The following is a 20,920-nucleotide window of genomic DNA, read 5'->3' on the forward strand; positions in this document are numbered from 1 at the left end:
TATTTATAAATTCCAGACTCCACAAGGAACATTAAACTATAATAAACAATATTTAATACACAATATTATTAGCAAGTTACAGGTAATTACATGTTCACAAGCATACAAAAGTTAAACAGTATGTCTTCTGAAGATTATAGGGAGCTATTCATATTTACAGATATTTTACAGATTGCCAGAAAGGCATACAATATCTTTAACAAACGCTGTATGTTGTGGATATCATGATAATAATTCAAGTTAAATTATAATCGCAGACTGCCATTTTCTTTATATTTCCTCTGACAGGCTGGTGCTGTTCTCTCTTGTATTGTTTGTCTGTCTCCTATTTGCTGTGGCCTCTCTGGGGGAAGGACTTCTCATCTGCTCCTTGGCACCATGGCACGGCATGTGGCTTATAACAATGTTGATGAGTTTTCCATGAAAACTCATGTTGAGGACACTGTAGAGGACTGGATTTGCCAAACAGTGGACAAGCGAAATGGTTTGTACCACTGCATATGCAGAGGACAGGTGTATTATCACATTACACTCAAAGGTCTTTGGTTGTAAGAGCTCTATCATAATTATAATCATGATAATATGGTAGGGGAGCCAGCAGAGGACATAAATGAGGGAATAGACATGTAGAAGACATGTAGAATCCATACGTTTCTGGAGTTACTTTCTTGGACTTCAGGGTTAGTCTTAATTGCACGTGCTGCCAGCATATTGGCAGTCACTATAATAATTGCAGGGCCTAGGAACTATACAAACAGCTGAATGATAATAATGGACGTTACCCACTCAGTATAATTGTGATCTGGATGTAGATAGCATCCCGGCTCATGCAAGTGAAGAATCTTAATGTGTGCCATCTTTATTGATGCTAGTATCAGAGCTAGCATCAATAATCCAGCACTAATCAGGTTTCTTTTGCCTCTCTCAGTCATCCCCAAGCTTTGGGCCTTAGGTGCTGAGCCACGAACCATATCCAGGTATTTCTCAACAGACATATATGTCAAGAAAAAGCAGCTAGCATAAATGCTAAACAACATGACTAAACTAGAGAACCCACAAAGAAAGTCACCTCAAAGCCACACGTGATCCAGCACAATCTCCAGCATATATAGAGGCAACATCAGGGTGATCATGAAGTCAGCCATGCTCAATTGGAGCACGCAGAACAGCACGGTGTTGTGCAAATGCCGCTGGTGCCAGTACAGACAAAGCACCGTGGCATTCAGTGTTAGAGCTGCCATAAACAACAATAAATGCAGCAAGAAAAGGGCTATCCGTTGAGAGTTATAGTCGACTTCCAAGGTACACCGGTAATAATCTGTGTCATTGTAGTCCATCTGTTCAGAGAGGAAAATTTGTGAGACCTAAGCAAGCAACTAAAATAAATCAATATAATACCATACATATGACAAACAAACACAGGGTTTTAATATAAGAACACATATGAACACATTACCAATTTATTCCATCATCAAAAAAGTAGTGCAACTGACGTTTGAGGGACAAAAGTAAATTTTTGATCCACCTAATTAATCAGAAAAAAAAACTTTCAACCAAACAATAAAAACCAAAATCACTTTTAGAAAACATACAAAATGTAACATCAATTGAAAGCTCAAAAACATTTCAGATCAACATCAATCCTATTTTAATGTTCACAGTGATGCAAGATTAGAGGATATTGTTTACCACTGTTTAGATATTAAATTGCGTATTAAGGCTTACAAAAATGTTGAAATATAAGTAAAATGAGGAAAACTCACCATGCCAGAACTGGTGGAAGTGAAGAAAAGAGGAAAATTCCTTTCTCTGACTGAGTGAGTGAGCTTTCTGACAGAAAAGATTATAAAAACCCCAGATTTTGTTTCCCCAGTCCGATTATGAAAAGATTCATGACAAACTGCAATGACACAAATTAACCTCTGATCTCTCTGACCATCTCCAGGGGAAACGGTTTCCACCCATTTCCATAGCAAAAACAAGCACAACATCTGCAACAACAGATTTATGAGGAGCTCAATGTGACAGGCAATATTACTCCCATAACATGCACACACAATGTTCTCATAATGCTTATGAATTATGACTTGTTTCTTTTTTTTGTCCTAGAGGTCTCTTTTAACTGTTTTAACAAATTATAAAATATTATTATAATATCTAATATTAGACACAAATGCATGCAAAAAAAGAAACATTAAGTTGATTAAATGAAAAAAAGTCAGAACATGAAATTCAGAGAATGAAATACCATTGTATTGGAATGTTTCATTTATTTATTGGCTGTGTTTAACATATTATTGAAACAGTCATCTGTGATTACCAAACAGCACGAACAAAAATATGTTGCATGCAGTTACACATTTTCAGCAGTGAGGTCTCTAAATCCTCAGATTTTACACATCAGCTTTAAATTACTCTACATGAAAGTACAAAGGATGACTTTAGGTTTTTTTTTTATTTTGTTCTACAGAATGAAATATGTTCAGTAAGAGATGATATTTGCAATGAACTCCAGGAATCTCTTGGCATATTGTTCTGGATGAACTGTGGAGATCTCAGCACCAGACTGGGGGGAGGAAAATCACAACAACAACAACAATAATAATAATAATAATAACAATAATACTAAGATTATACATTGTAATATAATCAGCTGTTGAACAAAACTATTTAACCCCTGTAAAAGGTAGAAGAACAGTGTTGTAGTGTTCTCAGATAAATCCTTACCCCATGTTTGACTGTCTTTGCGGCATGAGCTGCTTTCTTCTTTGTGTCGTAATATGTCAGAATGTTGATCAAACCCATGAAATACACCTCTCTCTGTGGAGCATCTGGGCGAAGAAAACACAGATCAGGTTTGCAGTCGAAGAGCAGCAGAAATGGGCAGTTAATCTTCTCCTCCAAGCATGTTGAGCTGATGTAACACAATTCACACTGGACATATTTTGATTAGAAAACTGTGCAAAAGCAGAGCTGGAGTCTATAAATAATCTCACAATATGAAAATCTCACATGTTTCCACAGTAACTCACCCACTGAACTGTGGATGGCATAGACGTCCACAGACGGATGGAACTCCCCAGGGCCAAGAGGTCTACCAGTGCTTATGTATCTGGCAATTCCCTCTGGGGATGTGCTGAGAGAACACACAGCAGGAACCCCATTTTCATGTTTCTCCTCTTCCTCATATGGAGAGTCTTCATACTCCTCCTCTTCCTCATGCTCGGACCTCTCTGCGTCATGGATTCCCAGCAGGAGACTGTAGTCCATTATCTTTAACCTCACCAGGAACTGCAGAAAATACACAAACAATAGACAGCAGACAGATGGAAATATGGAGCACAAGGTCCTGAATCCAGCTACTTTAATGTGCACACATGGTATATACACACGTTTCTATTAATCTCCTCAATGGGATGTTCCGGAGCAGCTCTACATGTGTCTAAACTCATTCTGTTCAATGCCAAGAGTTACTAGGTTGTGAAACTTCAGGCAATAGAAAACTATTCTTTGGAGGAATGGTGGTTCATGTAATACATCTGAGATGACTTAAGTGAATCAATCGGCTCCTGATCTGACCACACAGCAGTGATCTTATTATGGACTATTACAAATATCTGTATTCACATCCACAATTTCACAAATGTAGGACAATCAAGTGTCCACAATATTTTCCACAAAAAAAAAAAAAACACGGTACTAGAAAGATGTCAGGGTGAAAAATTATCTTCAAAACTCATTCTGGAGGTTTGGCTTCTGAAAGTTTTCCTTCGTTTGTGCATGGTTCCTGCTGTTGTTTGAACAGGATCCTCACAGGAGTCAAATATTTTTAGCTGAGAAATCATAAAATATACATATAAATCATATAGTATAAAAATATATTATCTACAGATCTAGGAAGAGCTACATGTCCTAATACAGAAGAATGGTGTTACACAACTCATTTTGACCTCTTCATTACTAGGAAAACTCTCTCTGAACTCAGTCAGCCACAAAAATATGCAGAAACGTTGGATTCTGTGTTGAACTCTAACTCAGTTAAGAGTGGAATTATGGTGCTAAAGTTCTAGTGATGCATCCATCCATCCATCCATTATCTGTAAGCGCTTATCCAATTTAGGGTCGCGGGGGGTCCAGAGCCTACCTGGAATCATTGGGCGCAAGGCGGGAATACACCCTGGAGGGGACGCCAGTCCTTCACAGGGCAACACAGACACACACACATTCACACCTACGGACACTTTCGAGTCGCCAATCCACCTGCAACGTGTGTTTTTGGACTGTGGGAGGAAACCGGAGCACCTGGAGGAAACCCACGCGGACACGGGGAGAACACACCAACTCCTCACAGACAGTCACCCGGAGCGGGAATTGAACCCACAACCTCCAGGTCCCTGGAGCTGTGTGACTGCGACACTACCTGCTGCGCCACCGTGCCGCCCTCTAGTGATGCACCATTATGGAAATTATTATCTAATTGTTCTTAATGTATGCATCTATCAGCCACAAGATTAAAAGCAATGACTGGGCTGGGAATGATATTGGTTATCTAGTAACAACGGCACCTGTTGAGGGGTGGACATGCTGGGAATTGGCATCAGATTCATATGTGCCCAAGGCTCACTGATGCAGATATGTTAAACATGATTCAGCAGAACAGGTCATTACACTAATGTCTGCTCCTTCAGGTTGGTGATGGGTTTCTCAAAGGTTTAAAAGAAAATTAGATTAGTAATAAGTAAATTTGCAAATGTGGTTAAGTAAAACTTCAGGTATTTATTGAGTAATATTCAATTTAAATAAAAAAATATTAATACACACATGAAACTGACCTCTACATCTCTGCTGAGTTTCTCCATCAGTTTCTCCTGCTCTTCATCACTGATGTAAATTCTCTGCATGTTGTTCCTGAAGTCCATGTCTTTAAAGGTGGGCACGTCTTTCACCTTTAACACATCAAAAATACAATAAAAGAATGGTGAACTGCACCTTTAACCTGTTTGAGTTCAGATTCAGAAAACCACCAGGTGGAAGTGAGACACAGACGATTACAGAGCAGGGTTATGGGCTGTGGATATGCAGACAGAATATATTAAATCAAGTCAGTAGATCTAATATTAATCATCATGAGATTTTTGTAAGTATATGTTAATTAGACCGTGAAAAAATCTTTTTCCTAGGTGAGGTCTTTGACTTCTTTGAATAGATGATGCTTAAAGCAAGTGATGAACATACTTTTTCTAGATAAAAAGAACTGATATCACTTTAAAACCTGTAAAACCTTTTAGGAACATGTTGAATAATCTTACAGTATTCTTACTCATATTCTCATAATGAGGAATATTACATTTATTGACAAGACTTTAGAAGTTTTCACTTTGTATAACTGTTGCAGTGTAACAACACAAAACATCACCTTCTCTTTATCACTTGCTTCACGCGAAACCAAAGAGCCCTGGAGAAGGAGAAGAGAGCTTTTTAATTTACTACAGTAAAGCAGTAATAAATGGTAAAACAAACATATACAGGATGCATGGACTTATAATAAAAACTTATAATAATACTTACATATTATGCATATTGTATAATTTTAGTTTGTTTCATCACTGTTAAACTCTTTGTATGCCCTCTAGTGGTTCATGGAGTTATAATATATGGCAGCTATACTACATACAGATTTAGGAATTCAAATAGCCCTTCTAAAATACAGGGGATTCATCAGGAGCTAAATTCTCTTACTGTAGTAATAGCTTCTCTTTTTCAGGGAATGTCTTACAGTATATTTTTGGAACTGTAAGGATTTGATGGCAGTCATGTGAGCCTCACTGAGGTACTGCATGGAGCTCAGTGCTGGAGGGCTTTATACCTTCTGGTAGACTCTTAGCATTGGGTATGGTGAGCTTAGGCTCATGTGTGACTGCTCTAATCTGTTGGTCAGTGTTTTTCTGTTGTGTATTTTCAATATGTGCGCTTTAAAAAGCACAAGTTCAGTTATTATAAAAGGTGTCTGGATACATTTGATTACCTTCAGGTCATATTTCCTGTGGACGAGGAGTCTGTGGCTGAACATGTTCCTGGTGATAGTGACGTAAGTGTGTTCACTGTCAACAGAAACTCGATACATGCCAAGAAACTGAGGCAGAAGTGTGACGCCATGATATGTTACAATGTGCTGGGGGAAAAATATATATATTACAACATGTACATGCAATAAAAACTATAAAAACACCAAACATCAATAGGTCACTATGCCCAATGCTAGTGAGGTCCACTAGAGAGGTGTAAATCCTCCCAGCATTGGGCTCCCGGCATTTGGTTTAGTACAGAATCTGTGGACACCTCCAAACCACTAGGTATCTGTATAACAGCCATCCCATGAACAATCACAGGGTTACTCCTTATTGTTCCTTTAAACATGATTACCTGGTGGTACTCTGAGAGAATGTGATGCATGTCCTCCACCTCTTCGCTAGAGATCTGTTTGATGATGAGTGTCCGATCGTAGGAGGTCAGCAGCCTTTGGTCTGAATCCTTTCCGTCCTTAACTGGAGGACTGCGAACTAAAGAGGCCTGAAGGGAGAAAAATAAGGAAAACAAAACATATCTTTTTAATATCCAAATGTTTGTAGACACCTTATTATAACCAATTCAGCGTATACAGTATATTTAGTAAATCCATAAAGATTATACTTTGCATAATTATTACATATAAGCATGAAATGAAATGAGATGCTGTAGGGCAGCTGCAAACGAGTCCAAGGTCAAGATTCTGCAAGAGGGTTATAAATCCTCCTAGCCTTAGGCTGCCAAGCAGTTCCATCCAACAGTCCCTTTGTTCCAGAACTAATAATCCAATATCAGCACCAGACTGTGCTTGCACTCTCATTAATTTCACAGGTTAGGCCTTCAGTTCAGGCATAGCCAATAGGAGAAGATCTTTACTGAATCAATCTTGATATCACAGAGAAAAATTCCTCAACTTGAATTAGACATTGCAAGAATAGAAATATTTACCGTGCTACCGTCCTATTTATGGCTTCATATGTACAGCTGCAAAAAAGTCCAATTGCTGGCTATACAAATCCTCTGATATGTCAAACAATTTATTGGTGCATAGACTTCAAGAAAGTCTTTATAATCAAGGACAGAGAAGTCAAACTCTCAAAACTTAGTCTTAAAAAATGTATTTTAGTACAAAACACTAGGCAACTCACAAACCTGACAACGTTTCGCCCTTAGGCTTCATTAGGTCATTGATTACCCTTTTGGAGTAATCCTCCTTTTATTCTGTTGGTACACGTCTTCCTCCCTCCAAGAAGGGGCACCGTATCACACATTCTTACCAAAACAACCAGGAAGAAATTTGACAATATAAAATGATGTATACGCCTGTTCAACAACCACAAAGCTACAAAGTCTCTTAGGACTTTCTAGGACAGGAGCAGATGTGTGTATACCATTTCCAAAACCAGTGGTGTGACCAAACACAAAGCAGCACAGGAATGAATACATACAAACATAAATACATGTTAAATACATATACTTAAGGAGATGTAACTATTTACTGCCTACCTCAGACAGGAATAGGAGCAGAAATCAGTTCACAAATTACAGATATTGCTACAATAACAATTAAATGTTAAAGTAAACCACTTATTTCAATCTGAAAATGCAGAAAAATACCTGATAGTCATGATCCTCGATTCCAAATCTCTCTCTGAGGTTGCGGAACACTTGTGGACAGTATTCTTTAAATTTAAAATGTCCTGGAAGGTTTTCCCTGTGCCAAAAACAGAGATACATAACATTTTTACAAATTTATACAAACTGAAAGAAACATGTGGAATACATTAATAGCAATATTAACCAAATTATATTCTACATATGTATTTCACCCTCTTTTTTCCCTGCCCAGTCAGAGAAACCACAGCCCTCCCACGTTTCACAGAAAAACACATTAAATTGTGGAGACTATAAAGCGTTTTCATGTTTTAAATTACAGACTCCATAACATTGCATTAGTTGAAAATATTAAATAATGTTAAAAGGCAGGCTTTATCATGACATGTGTCAGATCTGGTCATTTTCTTTGTTATAACACTCAGTGGTAATACATTTAAGTTGACATTATTATACCGGGCCTTTAGTTTCATGTGTTCATCTCACTTCTTTAATACTGTCAACCTCAGCTTATAAACAAAGGTAATAATAATACTTTATTATAACTGTAACTATGTGGATGGTTGAAGTAAATACTGAGCCTGAGAATCATTTAAACAGAGCAGCACTGTGCTGTAATCTTCAAATCCTCACAGGGCTCAGTGTGAGAATACCAGAACAGATTAGGAGTTAGAGAAAAGCTCCTTTTGCTGTTTTTTACTCAAACAAACAAAACATAATTTTGTGGACACCTGCTCGTCCTACCATTTTTTTCTGGTTTAAAGGCTGTTTATATAGAGTTAGTACCTCTTGTACTGCATTGAATGTCTCTAATCTTCTAGGAAGGCTGTGAGGATTTGGATGGAGCCCCATCAAAATGTATACTTCTCTGGAGGACTCTTCTTCCAGAGCATCCTCTTTTGTCTCATGTTATTTGAATGAGGCTCTGTGTGTCCAAGCCTATTTGAATAAGGTTGAGTTCTAGCCTGGGTTTTAACCTGGACTGCTTCCTGAATAGGGCACAGTGAAATCTGGTACAGTGACTGCGATGAACAGATGATGGTCTTTGGCTCATACTTGTTGAAGAGGTGGTTGTTGACCTTGATTTTGCTGCTGGCTTTAAAATCATCTGGAAGCAGCATAACAGGAACCGGAACCTGAGAGAGGTCATTAATCTGAGGAGAAGCAATAAGAAAGAGTGCTTAGCAGGTTTCATTAAAACAAAACCAAGTGAGGTTCATTAAAGCAACTGAACTGAACATGAAGGACTATTAGAACCCTGGAAAACCAAAGAGAAGCAAACAATTAGAACCTGCAGAAAACTCCTAGAGAACTTTAGAAACTTGAAATACTATCAGTGCCCTGAGAACTAAGTAAACCTGCTATTAGAACCATGCAGTACCAAATAAAAATCCTCCCTTTAAGAGATAATTCAGAGTGAAATACAGAGAAAGAATGAAAGACATACATGGAGCGAGAGAGAGAGAAAGAGAGGGAGAGAGGTTTACCGTGTGATTAATGCCCCACATAAATACAGTGAGAACCGGGTCGCTCGCCCTCAGAACCTCCACCTTCTGCTGGACAAAGTTCTTCTTCTTACTTTTGGTGCGAGACAATTTGAAGACGGGAGACTTGCTGGGAGACGCCATGGTTACAGAAACAGCTCAATGAGAAGTGAAAGAGACAGACTCGGATCCTGGCATTCTCTCCAAATGATCCTAGTGTCTCCTCTACAGGAGGTGTTTTCTCACCTACAGCTCAGCGTCCTCAGTGAAAGAGTGGAGTGAAAGACGCAGGTGAGTCCTGTGGGCGTGGTTTATTTTGTTTTGTTTGTATGTCTGTGTTTTCTATGTCAAAATCTCAGGGGTTTTTTAATACGTCACTCATACAGTGAATAACTTCAGACAAAACTGAAAAAGGGTTTAAAGAGAATATAAATGCAATTTAAATACAAAATAAACAGAAATAAAATGTAAAAATGCTTGAGTGGAAAATCACTTTTTTCCTACTGGGTCATTTGATCTCCATGTGACTCTCTCTCTCTCTCTCTCTCTCTGGCTTTCTTTAATCTAAGCTTGTGAATTTTGAGAAACGTTTGGAATTTCTCTTTAACCTCATTTTCTCATTAATGATTAATGACATTAATGATTTATTTGCAATAAGATAAACAATATTCTCAGCATTTTTAAATCACAGCTCTTTATTGACAGCTTTTGTCAAATGTTTTAAAAACAAAAACATTCAAAATGGTGGCATCATCATGGTCATGTTAATGAAAGTGGACAGTCACAGTGTTCCACGTTTGCATTTTATTCTGTCCCATAAAACACTCTGATTCAGCCTTTAATAATAAAAAGATAAATAATAACAAAGGCATACAAACAGGAGAATATCAATAAATAATTTTGATGTTTAAGTTAGGAATGCATACAGTAAGAAAATAGGTTTTACACAGTTTCACTGATCTGGAAAACTGAGGATATTGACATACAATTAGTCAGTGTATTACATATAATTATATAATTTATAAATATATGTACATATGAAGTCAGGACCACGGCCAAAAAAAAAAAAAAGGAAGAACCGGAGAACACAAGGAACATAAAGGTTCAAAATCTTATTCAGCAGAGACATTGGGACTCATAATAGCTATGTCTGACCCAGAACTGTCAACAGCACTTAAAGCTTTCAACTTTAAGTAAAAGGAGAAAAATCAAGCGCCACTATCGCTTCAAATTGGAACATATCCACAGTTGTTTGTGTCCATCTTTCCACTGTAAGAACAACAACTGAAAACTTCTTGGTTCCTCAATAAAAAATAAATACATTTAAGTTGGAGTCCTGAAAAACCATTGGTAACCTGCCATCAGAATCCTGAGGAGCCAAATTAATCTGCCATCAGAATCCTGATGACCCATTCAAACCCTGGAATACCATTAGAACCACGGGGAACCAAATAAGCATACAATTAGAAAATGTGGAGCTGGAAAGAGAAAAAAATCAGCACTGAGAAAAGAAGATCATAAGAAGCTGCTGGTGTTCTTATGATGGTGGACTGTCTGGCACAGTGGATTAACTTAATGAAAGTGCAACCAATTTCTAAGACTGAACTTTGGAGGACTGGATGCAGATTTTTTGTCAAAACTTAAAGCATGTCTCCTAAAACGAATACTGGAACAAAACCAAACAAGAAAACACCAAAGAAATATGTTAAATACGTTATTTTTTTCTTTTTTCTTGACCCTAGAGTATTCCCACTAGAGGGCATTGTAACATCATATATTAACAACACACTGCAAAATTAAAGTCTTTCTAACTGAAATCATAATATGTCTAGTGAATATATTTATAAATTTCTCATTCTCATGTACTTTTTCTAGACGTTTTTACTCCCTTTACGGAGTATCTCAGTTTACTGTAAAATAATTAAATAAGCAAATTATCTGCCCATAAGAAACATTGTCTAAAAAAACCCAGACATTATCCAACGACAATTTTTAAAATAAGAAATATGAAATATATGTACTAGATTTAAGATGATTTCACTTAATAGGAAATCCGTTTTGACAGTAAAGCTCACTCTGTGGTTTAACGTTCAGAAAATTTAAAGTCACTCGTCTCATTACAGTCCTTTGTTTTGATTACTCTTATTAAACTCCGCTACAGGAAACAGATCCGTCGTCTGTGGTGCTAGACGGAATTTTGGTTCCTTTCTGATCGACGCACCAGCACTGACCTCGCTGCGTCCCTCGCGATGACCAGCACTGAAAACACAGACAATACACAGGAAGTTAAACCACAAGTAGATGCATACTGAGAGGTGGCAATGTTCTTAACGTTTTTGATTAATGTGTGAAAAACGTTAAAAAAGGGCACAGAGTCATGATCGCTACTAAAACCGTCTAAACTTATTCACTCAGAGACTACAGTTTTACACTGTAAAGTCAAATATATGCAAATATTCAAATGTAAAGTCATAAAGAATCATTTTTATTTAATTGCTGTTATTCATGTAAGCATGACTGATAACTCCTTTAATGTTAGGGTGACCAGACGTCCTCTTTTACCCGGACATGTCCTCTTTTTTAGACTTAAAAATTTCCGGGATTTTGTTTTTCTAGCGCTTACATAGAACTTCGACAAGTTTCGTTCATAAACTAGTCCCGCCCTCCCCTACTCCGATTGGTTCGCTTGAGTGAGAAGGGGGCGTGGTGAAGTAGCCTAAAATCTTCTGATTGGACGGTCTGACTGTAGGGCTACCGTTATTGGTCGATAACCTTCTCTGTAAACATTTAATTGTTCAGTCTGCACGTCAGTAGTCCTTGTTCACGTCAGGCAAAGGCAAGGCAAGGCAAGGCAAGGCATGTACCTACCCTCATCTCGAGCAGCTACGCCGAAACGTAAATGTAAGTTCTCAGATGAATTAAGAAAGAAAATCCCATTTTCCCATGTGTAGCAAATAAAGGTGTAAAACTCATCCAATTACCCCCCCTCACATAGGTCGCCCTATTTAATGTGTATTTAATCCTACTTTAATCTGAATTAGAATCTGCATCTGACCTGTTTCTTCCTGTAGAAGCCTTGTTTGTCACAGTTTGGGATGTAGATGTCTTTTTCAAACTGAATGGCCGTGAGATCGATTTTCTGCAGAATTGAGTTCAGCTGCTTACGGCAGGGGCCCTGAGAAAAGAGATGGGCAACAAAAGTATTGGGACACTGTCTTAAACAACATGCAATATTTCCATGAATTTACAAACTCAAGGATTTATATTGTAAAAACACATTGCAGTTTTAGCTTAAATTTACAGGGCTTCCTTAAAATGTAGTTGAATGAACTCCAAATAAATCAACAAAATAAGAGGCTGTCTTTTCTTTGTTTCAGTCGAATTGTTATTAGAAACTCATTGAACATTTTAAAGCAGTTCAGGCACTTACATTTTCAATATAACAAAGTCATCCTGTGTTGTATTTTGTATTATCTTTATTTATGTAAGGCTTAATCAAACAATCAGTCAATCAATTAATCAAATCAATAAAGATTGATTTCAGGTTGGGAATGAAAGAATGTCATTCCATACGTTTATCATATATTAGTCTACAAAAGACATTCATGACAACTGACATAAACTGACGTGAACATCTTTAAAATGATTGGAGCTGCTATGGAATTGACTGATTGTACCTTTAATAACATCCATTACTTCAGTGTGGACAAGAGTTATTACCTTTTCACTGCTGTCACTCGTTGAAGGCCTGGATTCTGGAAAGAGAAACAATTTAGATGTATGTGAAAACAGAAATAAAATGTCGGCCATTGAATGCAGAAATAAAACATAAAATGGGGAGATGTATATTAGTGCTGTGCTGATGTTGCGGGGTTCGTTGTCATGCTTTTAGAATGCAGCCATGCCCAAGCATGCACCATGCCCCTGTAGAACTGAGACTCTCATATTGTCACATACTGTTATCATCTGTTGTTGTGTGGCACCATGTTTTTTTATGTAGTTGATCCACCATCCTTGTACGTTACTACCTGTCTTGTTACTACTGACCCCTGTGTTGTGTGTGTTGTGCAGCAGTGAGATGGGAGCTGTCGTGAATTACCCATTCAATAAGGAACAGTCTTATATGCAATATTGTTCTCACTTTCTTTGTCACTCATTGTGCCTCACTGTAATGTGCATATGTATATTTAAATGATATGTTCACAGTGAACCTCCATTGAACACGCTCCCTATATTTTGCTTAAAGTATAAAGAGGATATTTTATATGTGAAAGTAATGCACACACACTCACCTTAAACATATTAAAATATTTTAATAAAAGACTTAATATTAATAAAATACTTTTATCACAAAAAACGTTAAACTGCTTCTCATTTGTTTTATAATATTGACATTACTACGTTATTACAGCAATACAACAAAGATACACAGTTACAAACCATTGTATTTTCAAATAGTAATACCTTTATTTTAAAAGCATTTTTGTTGTCTCACATGCTCTCTTCTCCAAGTCTCTCAGAAGAACTCAATGGAAATCTGATCTATCTATCTATCTATCTATCTATCTATCTATCTGTCTGTCTGTCTGTCTGTCTGTCTGTCTATCAAATTACACATTCTTTTTTTAGGAATACCTGAATTATCATATCATATACTAGTGATGATGTTCTACAGAGAAAAGTTACATATATCCAGTAAACTTAAGATGATTTTACTACATTTGAAGATAACACTAGGGAGGCTAGAGGCAAATTTATATTTGATAAAAATGTTAAAACAAAATAAAAATCCAACAGTTTTCAAATCTTGCAAAGCAATTGAGAGACAAAATTTAAGATTGAGGTTTTTCTAAGAGAGATTTTTCTAATGCTGGTCACAGCTGAAGTTATAGGGGCTTACCTGTTGGAGTAGGGGTCTCTATTTTGGTTTTGATGCTCCTGCAGATCCCTCGTCCCTGGAGTAAAGCCTGTAAGGGACTTTGTTCTCCTTCAGAGGGCACACATCGAAGCCCCTTTAAACAGGAGAGGGTATATACCCCGCAGGGTTCTCCGAGAGCCAGCAGTGAAGTGCTGTCTTCTTGGGACAAATCACTTCCAGAGACGTGGCCCTTCAAGAGCCCTTGGGACCCCCGAAGCTTCTTCAGCCCTGCTGTGAATGGGAGACAGTAGGAGCCAAACATGTGCATCTGTATGGTTAGCACTAATGTTAGCATCTTGTAAAGAGATGGCATCTCTGCACTGAGAATTGGGATAATAATAATAATAATAATAATAATAATAATAATAATAATACTATTAATAATAATAGTAATATTGTTTTGTTCTTGGGTTCTTCAGTCCTCCAGAAGAAGAAAAAAGATAAAGACTGACTCTATGCTCCTTCCACTGCTTTTAAAAGCCTCAGATGGCAAAGTGGGAGGGGGTTAAAAGGGCAAAAAATGCAGGAAAAATGGGAGGGTATTTGATAGCTTTCAATTGTTTAACTTCACCTCAGCAATCAAATATGGACTCCCCTCCCATTTCTTTATGACCCACTGTTCTTTGGATTTATGAAGGTGTTTGGAGCTCATAAGCACTGGTTTTATTTATTATTTGTTTGTGTTGGTTTTATTTGAACAGAAGAAGCCCTCTGGGTGTATCTTTGATTTATCTTTGATTTGTGATTACACAGTGTCAGGTGAAACATGCGCTTTTACAAGCATTCCAAAGAATTATAAACAATTACTCAAGTACAATACCAGTCAAACATTTTGACACATTTACAGAGGAAGGGTTTCCTCTTTCACATCAGAGACCAGAAATCTGTCCAAAATGAGTCAGGTGTTTGCAGGTGGGTTCTGCTATTGTTAAAAGTCAAAGAACCTTTTACTAAAACTGTGTCCAAAACACTAACACTAACCGTATACCCCACATTGGAAAAGCTGGATCACAGGTTAGAGGTTAGCTCAGTAATGTGTGAGTAGATTTTTTATTTTCTATTTTGGATAAATATTTTAAATTGAAAATTTATAATAGGACAAGTTGCATGTTTACAATTGAGTAATTTCCCATTCCCATTTTATTTTAAATAATAATCATTTATCCAAATTCCACCTAGTTAGAACCCCCATCCCTTCCTTCCCTAATGCCCCCAATGTGCCCATATGTATTCAGACGTATCAAATTCCTGTAATATGCAAACACTGCATGTTTAGTAGTTTTAAATAAATTACACAACATCAGGTTAAGATTTGAGTGCGCACAAATGCCTGAGTTCGCTCCTAAGTGAAAAAAAAAATATATTCATAAAACCCCAGAGTGAATATTTTATTTTCTCCAGCTGTATGAATCGCAAGTCACAGAGAAGCTTCAGGAGGTTATTTAGATTTCCAACACAGATCATTTAAATGTCATTTTATTATTCTATAGAAAACCCAGGTTTAGATCGACTGAGAAATAGATAAGAGGAGCTTTCACAAGCTGTTTTAATAACATTTATTTCAGGGATCATTTTGGCTGCTAGGATTTTTTTTTGTGTGTGTTTGTTCTGAACAGTGTTTAACTGCACAAGCCCTTTATAAATAATATCTTCAGTTATTTACCTAAATGCGGCTATTGTTGCTCTGTGTGATGTCCAAAATGTTGCAATTGAATTGTTAAAACGCAGTGGAGAGAAGAGTCATTCATAGCATCAATAACAGTTTGAACACATGCTTCTGTAGTGAGTTAGAGGAACTAATCTGCTGTGTGTGTGTGTGTGTGTGTGTGTGTGTGTGTGTGTGTGTGTGTGTGACGTTGTCATGGCAGGGTCTAGTTTATTGGAGCTCAGTATGTGTCATTTTCAGGAGAAACAGCATTTGGCGAGACACGGCTTGTTTTACTGCCTCAGAGAAACTGCACCGGAAATAAGAGTTAAATATTACACAGCATTTCGGCATGAAACAACAACCCAGGATGCTCATAGAGGCGTACGCAGTTCCCTGTGAAAGGAAGGGCAGATATCAGAAGTGCATTCCTCTTCTCGATACGCTTTATATTACACATATCAAAACAATGCTGAGCACACTTGATGTCATTCAGCCTCATACAGAGGTCACATATTTGTATCCCAGATTATCCCAAAAGTATTGGGTAGAGTTCCATTTCTCCAGTGAACATAGTCCCACTGCCTCAAAACCAAATGCACCCATAATTCTGACACTTGACATTGGGCATGACTTTATAAACTTCCATTTCATTCACAATTTGATTTCAATGAATTTGTTTCTCTTTTGCTCCAGTAACAGTCTCAGATGTATCTCAGACATTCCCAAGAATGCCATTCCACTGCTCCAAAACCCCAAGCTATTCCATTGAGGTTATACCAGCTATGTGTTTATATATCCAAAAAGAGTCAATGCTCTATTGTATCCGATGAGTCAGAGGAAACTGATCATCGCAAAGTGGTTACGCTTCCATTGTGATGATAAGTGTCCTGCAAAACTATATATTCACCTCATAAGATCAGCACCCATCTCTCAGAAGTGTGTTGTAATCCCAGGTGAAAGAGTAGGTTGAGTTAAGATGGGGGTCCTAACACCATGAAGTGCAGGTGGGCTTTCTGTTGCCAACAACACATACACACACACCCATGATCTCAGGAAAACACACATAAACAACTTTCTGTGGATATTTGGGATCTGTGACGCGTTTCCTTGGATATCTCAGAGAGCTTAAACATCAACTCCAAAAGGGTGGAGAGGGAGGGCCAGGGCATTTTTCCCTCTGTCACTCACAGACCCTGATGATGCCGAGCTCTTTTTCCTCCTGCGAGGAATTAATTACGACATCAGCCAAATCAGCACAGCGACAGAAAAAAACAAAACAAGAGGTCATTAAACACTGAGCCATGACCTCACTCCCGAAGGGCATCTGAGTGGGTGAAGTATGTGAAAAAAATATGGAGCTTTTTAAATGTTTTTTTCAGGGTCTTTCTGGTATTTTTATTTTCAGCTTCTACCAGAATTACACTCTCTCAGGCCAGGTATGGAGTGAAACATTTACCATCCATCAAGGCAAAGTAAATAGTTCAGAAACTCCTTAAAATAATGTTTGTTTTTTTCTTCTTTATTTGGCAAATTGGCAGGGTCTCTTGTGTGTGTCCTATGAGACTAAATACAGTAGCGGTGATCAGAATCTGCAATATTTTATTTTTTATTTTTTGACTTTTTTTAAATGAAAAAGTGCCATCTGCCTGTAAAATCACAGATTTGTGTCTGGACAGAACTAAAATTATTAGAGCATTGTGTTAGTTGAAAAAAAGAGATAACTCCAGGTGATTGTCTGTGAGGAGTGTGGTGTGTTCTCCCTGTGTCTGCATGGGTTTCCACCCACGGTCCAAAAACACACGTTAGTAGGTGGATTGGCGACTAAAAAGTGTCCGTAGGTGTGTATGTGTGTGAGTGAATGTGTGTGCTGCCCTGTGAAGGACTGGCGCCCCCTCGAGGGTATTTACCCCCCTTGCGCCCAATGATTCCAGGTAGGCTCTGGACCCACTGTGACCCTGAACTGGATAAGCACTTACAGATAATGAATGAATGAATATTTATAATAATAATATTATTATTGGGAATAAGTGTGAGTTATTATTTTAATGCTGAAATTTTGTGTAGAAGTGTTCGATTCAGAAAATGAAGGTAGAAAGAAATTTTATGCCTTTATTGTCCCATTTGTTACATCATGTAATGAGGCGTTCACAAGACTCTTCATAATGGGCAAAAAATGATAAGATGATGGGATGTAAATGTAACATCTCAAGACATTTTTGTAATTATAAACAAGGCCAACAACTGTAAATAATTCTAAATGCTGGCAGAAAGGCTAATATTTATATTCTATTGAAGAGAAGCAGAAATAGAAGAATGTAGTGCCAATATAAAGAGGTGCATTTGGAAGGGAATGAGTGGAATAAGATTAATGCTCATTGTTGCAGAGGTGGATCAGTTGGAAACATTTCCAGTTTGCTGCTATTATAAACGTGTGAGAACAACTTAAAATCTTGGCTCCAGAAGAATTGTAGTTAAACCTACACTGCAAAAATTATCTGTCAAGTGATATCTACTATGAAGTCTAATAGTTATCATATGGTGACATTGTTGTAGAAATAATATACAATAATTCAAATGAATATTCAGTTGAAATAAAAAGAAACAGAAAATTGCCGACCAGTGTTATTTTACTTCACAGTAATCACTAGGCTTATAAGATCGTGATGGACCCTACTTATAATATATAGCAGTGTCTGGCCATGGGCCGATTGTCTTATTGTTCTGATCAAGTAGATTGACCGTAGATGCCAAATGGCCTCATTGTTCCAGTGAATTGTTCTGGAAAACCAGCTGGGTCTGCACAAAATCCTCTGGCAAAAATGATGCAAAGAGCAGATTCATTCTGCCCAACAGAAGAAGTAGGCCACAAGAGTGGAGAGTAACTGCTCATATTTTCTCTCTCTCAAGAAAATTACTCCACATATGACCCAGCATCCAGAATCCAGACCAAGTTATGAAAATATTTTCCCTGGAGAACCCCCTTCTCTGAACCTACTGGTGTTACCCTCCAGGTTTCCCCCAAAGGAAAGCTTTTTAATTAGTGGATTAGTTGAATAGGAGGGAAAACGTGTGGGAGGGGAGGTACTTTAGGATAGGCAATTTTTCAAATGTTCCACATAAGTGGTTGAGACATTCAGTGGTTGAGATGTAAACAAAGTCATTCAAAGTGGTGGTGAATGGAACCAGGCGTCTCTATGTCTACAGTACAAATACAACTTGTATTTCCTCTCCACCAGTTACAGTGCCCCCCCCACACACACACACACACACAACCCCCCCACCAGTCTAAAGGCTGATTTATATATAGACTGGCCTCTATGAAGTGATTTGAAACTACTGCTTAGAATCTTCAGCATTATTTGCTCAAACATCTTGCTCAGTGGTTTTCAAACTGTGTCTTAGTGCAGGGAAAAGTAGGTCATTAGGAAAGCTGATGTTGTCAGGGGCCTTGTAGGGGCCACCTGCATGTATATAGATTTTTCATTTGCAAGCAGAACGTAATGTAAGATAATGTGAATATGTGATAGATATATGCACTCCAATGTACTACAGCACTCTCAGGGAACTCTTGTGTTATCAGCATGGCTTTACCCACATATATTGATACTATTTCAATAAATAACATAGATGCCCTTGGTCTTAGTTGTGGGGAAAAACAGTACACGCTTCATCCCACACACAGAGATGTACTTTCAGCTGAGAATGTGTAAGGAGTCAAATAAAAAAAACATGTGTAAACAATAAAGAGACAGCACTGTGTGAGTGTTCATTGTAGAACATCTGAAATATCGCTAAACCACAGAATATAAACTGCAGGATAACATCAGGAGAGATACTGAGCCTTTTTCCAGTAACAAGCAAGTTAGAGGGTTGTGTTCAGATGCCTCTGGCAATGACAGTTTTGGTTAAAGTGAACAATGAAGAAAGAAAAGAGATAGAAAAGAATTAGGCCTTTGTTGGGGGTCTCGCCCTCACAGAAATGAGCCGGTGTGTCATGCCACAAATCAGTTACAACTTGTCCACCCTTCCCTCTCTCGTCACTCCTCTAAGCTGAAGATTAACAGCAGGAATCTCTCCAGCTGATTCTCTGTTAGAAGAAAAAAAAAAATGAGGGTGTCGAGTCTGAGTCAGAAAGGAGATGGTTTTCAGGGCGGGGAACAGTGGGGAAAGCAAGCACAGCTGAATGGCTTGAAGCTAAGCTGCTCACATTCCCTAACTGGAGTAATTACTGCATTCCACCTTAAATTCACCCCCACACTCTCAATACCACCACTACCAGCACCACCACCACCACCACCATTCTCTCCTTCTGATCACACTCTTGTCAGTAAGACACTACATACAGAGATGAAGACCTGTGGAGGAATTGGAGAGAAAATACATTCATTCATTCATTGTCTGTAACCGCTTATCCAGTTCAGGGTCGCGGTGGGTCCAGAGCCTACCTGGAATCATTGGGCACAAGGCGGGAATACACACTGGAGGGGGCGCCAGTCCTTCACAGGGCAACACAGACACACACACATTCACTCACACACACACACACACACAATTTGAGTCACCAATCCACCTACCAACATGTGTTTTTGGACTGTGGGAGGAAACCAGAGCACCCAGAGGAAACACACGTAGACACGGGGAGAACACACCAACTCCTCACAGACAGTCACCCAGAGCGGGAATCGAACCCACAACCTCCAGGCCCCTGGAGCTGTGTGACTGCGACACCTACCTGCTGCACCACTGTGCCGCCTAGAGAAAATACAGAGATATTAAAATAAAGAGAAACCACAGTAATATTAACAAGGAGCTACAAAGATATTAAAGAGAAACCAAAACGATATTAAGAGATCAAGAAAAAACAGTTTGGGAAGTATTAACCCTTTTCAAATCCCAGTGTAAATGAGTTTTAATTTAGAAATTATAATTAATTGCTAATTCCTTATTTTCTAAATGTGGCTTTTTTACCAACACCATGTAATTTCACTCACTGGCACTTCTTACAAATCTACACTTAAAGTAAGCCATCGGGACCAATTTTACCCATATATTTATTGGGCGGTGGACTCTAAACTGATGTAAACAGATGTGGAATTGTCAGGGAGAGGTTTCTGATAAAATAGCCAGTGAGTGTAAATCTGTCCTGGGGTCAGGGCTTGTTGTCCAGGTCCTGATGACCTCAGTTGATGG

The 20,920-nt window shown here is 38.1% G+C and overlaps 2 protein-coding genes and 1 pseudogene across 2 annotated transcripts; all 3 read right to left on the reverse strand.

The window, feature by feature from the left end:
* Positions 1–270: 270 nt before the first annotated feature.
* Positions 271–1,337, reverse strand: LOC136697279 (G-protein coupled receptor 182-like; annotated as a pseudogene).
* A 1,099-nt stretch (positions 1,338–2,436) lies between these two features.
* Positions 2,437–9,308, reverse strand: pip4k2cb (phosphatidylinositol-5-phosphate 4-kinase, type II, gamma b). Its single transcript, XM_066672760.1, has 10 exons — positions 9,168–9,308; positions 8,737–8,834; positions 7,684–7,780; positions 6,424–6,570; positions 6,026–6,172; positions 5,417–5,455; positions 4,833–4,946; positions 3,033–3,291; positions 2,728–2,831; positions 2,437–2,566 (listed from the first exon to the last, which is right to left on the reverse strand). Exons 1-10 carry the CDS (start codon positions 9,306–9,308, stop codon positions 2,483–2,485), a joined length of 1,230 nt encoding a protein of 409 aa, XP_066528857.1. The 3' UTR covers positions 2,437–2,482.
* A 574-nt stretch (positions 9,309–9,882) lies between these two features.
* On the reverse strand, positions 9,883–14,465 carry igfbp6a (insulin-like growth factor binding protein 6a). Its single transcript, XM_066672495.1, has 4 exons — positions 14,065–14,465; positions 12,885–12,919; positions 12,220–12,339; positions 9,883–11,423 (listed from the first exon to the last, which is right to left on the reverse strand). Exons 1-4 carry the CDS (start codon positions 14,393–14,395, stop codon positions 11,310–11,312), a joined length of 600 nt encoding a protein of 199 aa, XP_066528592.1. The 5' UTR covers positions 14,396–14,465; the 3' UTR covers positions 9,883–11,309.
* Between the last annotated feature and the right edge of the window lie 6,455 nt (positions 14,466–20,920).

This window comes from Hoplias malabaricus, chromosome 5 (genome assembly GCF_029633855.1).
Source record: "Hoplias malabaricus isolate fHopMal1 chromosome 5, fHopMal1.hap1, whole genome shotgun sequence".
NCBI classification, from domain to species: Eukaryota; Metazoa; Chordata; class Actinopteri; order Characiformes; family Erythrinidae; genus Hoplias; species Hoplias malabaricus.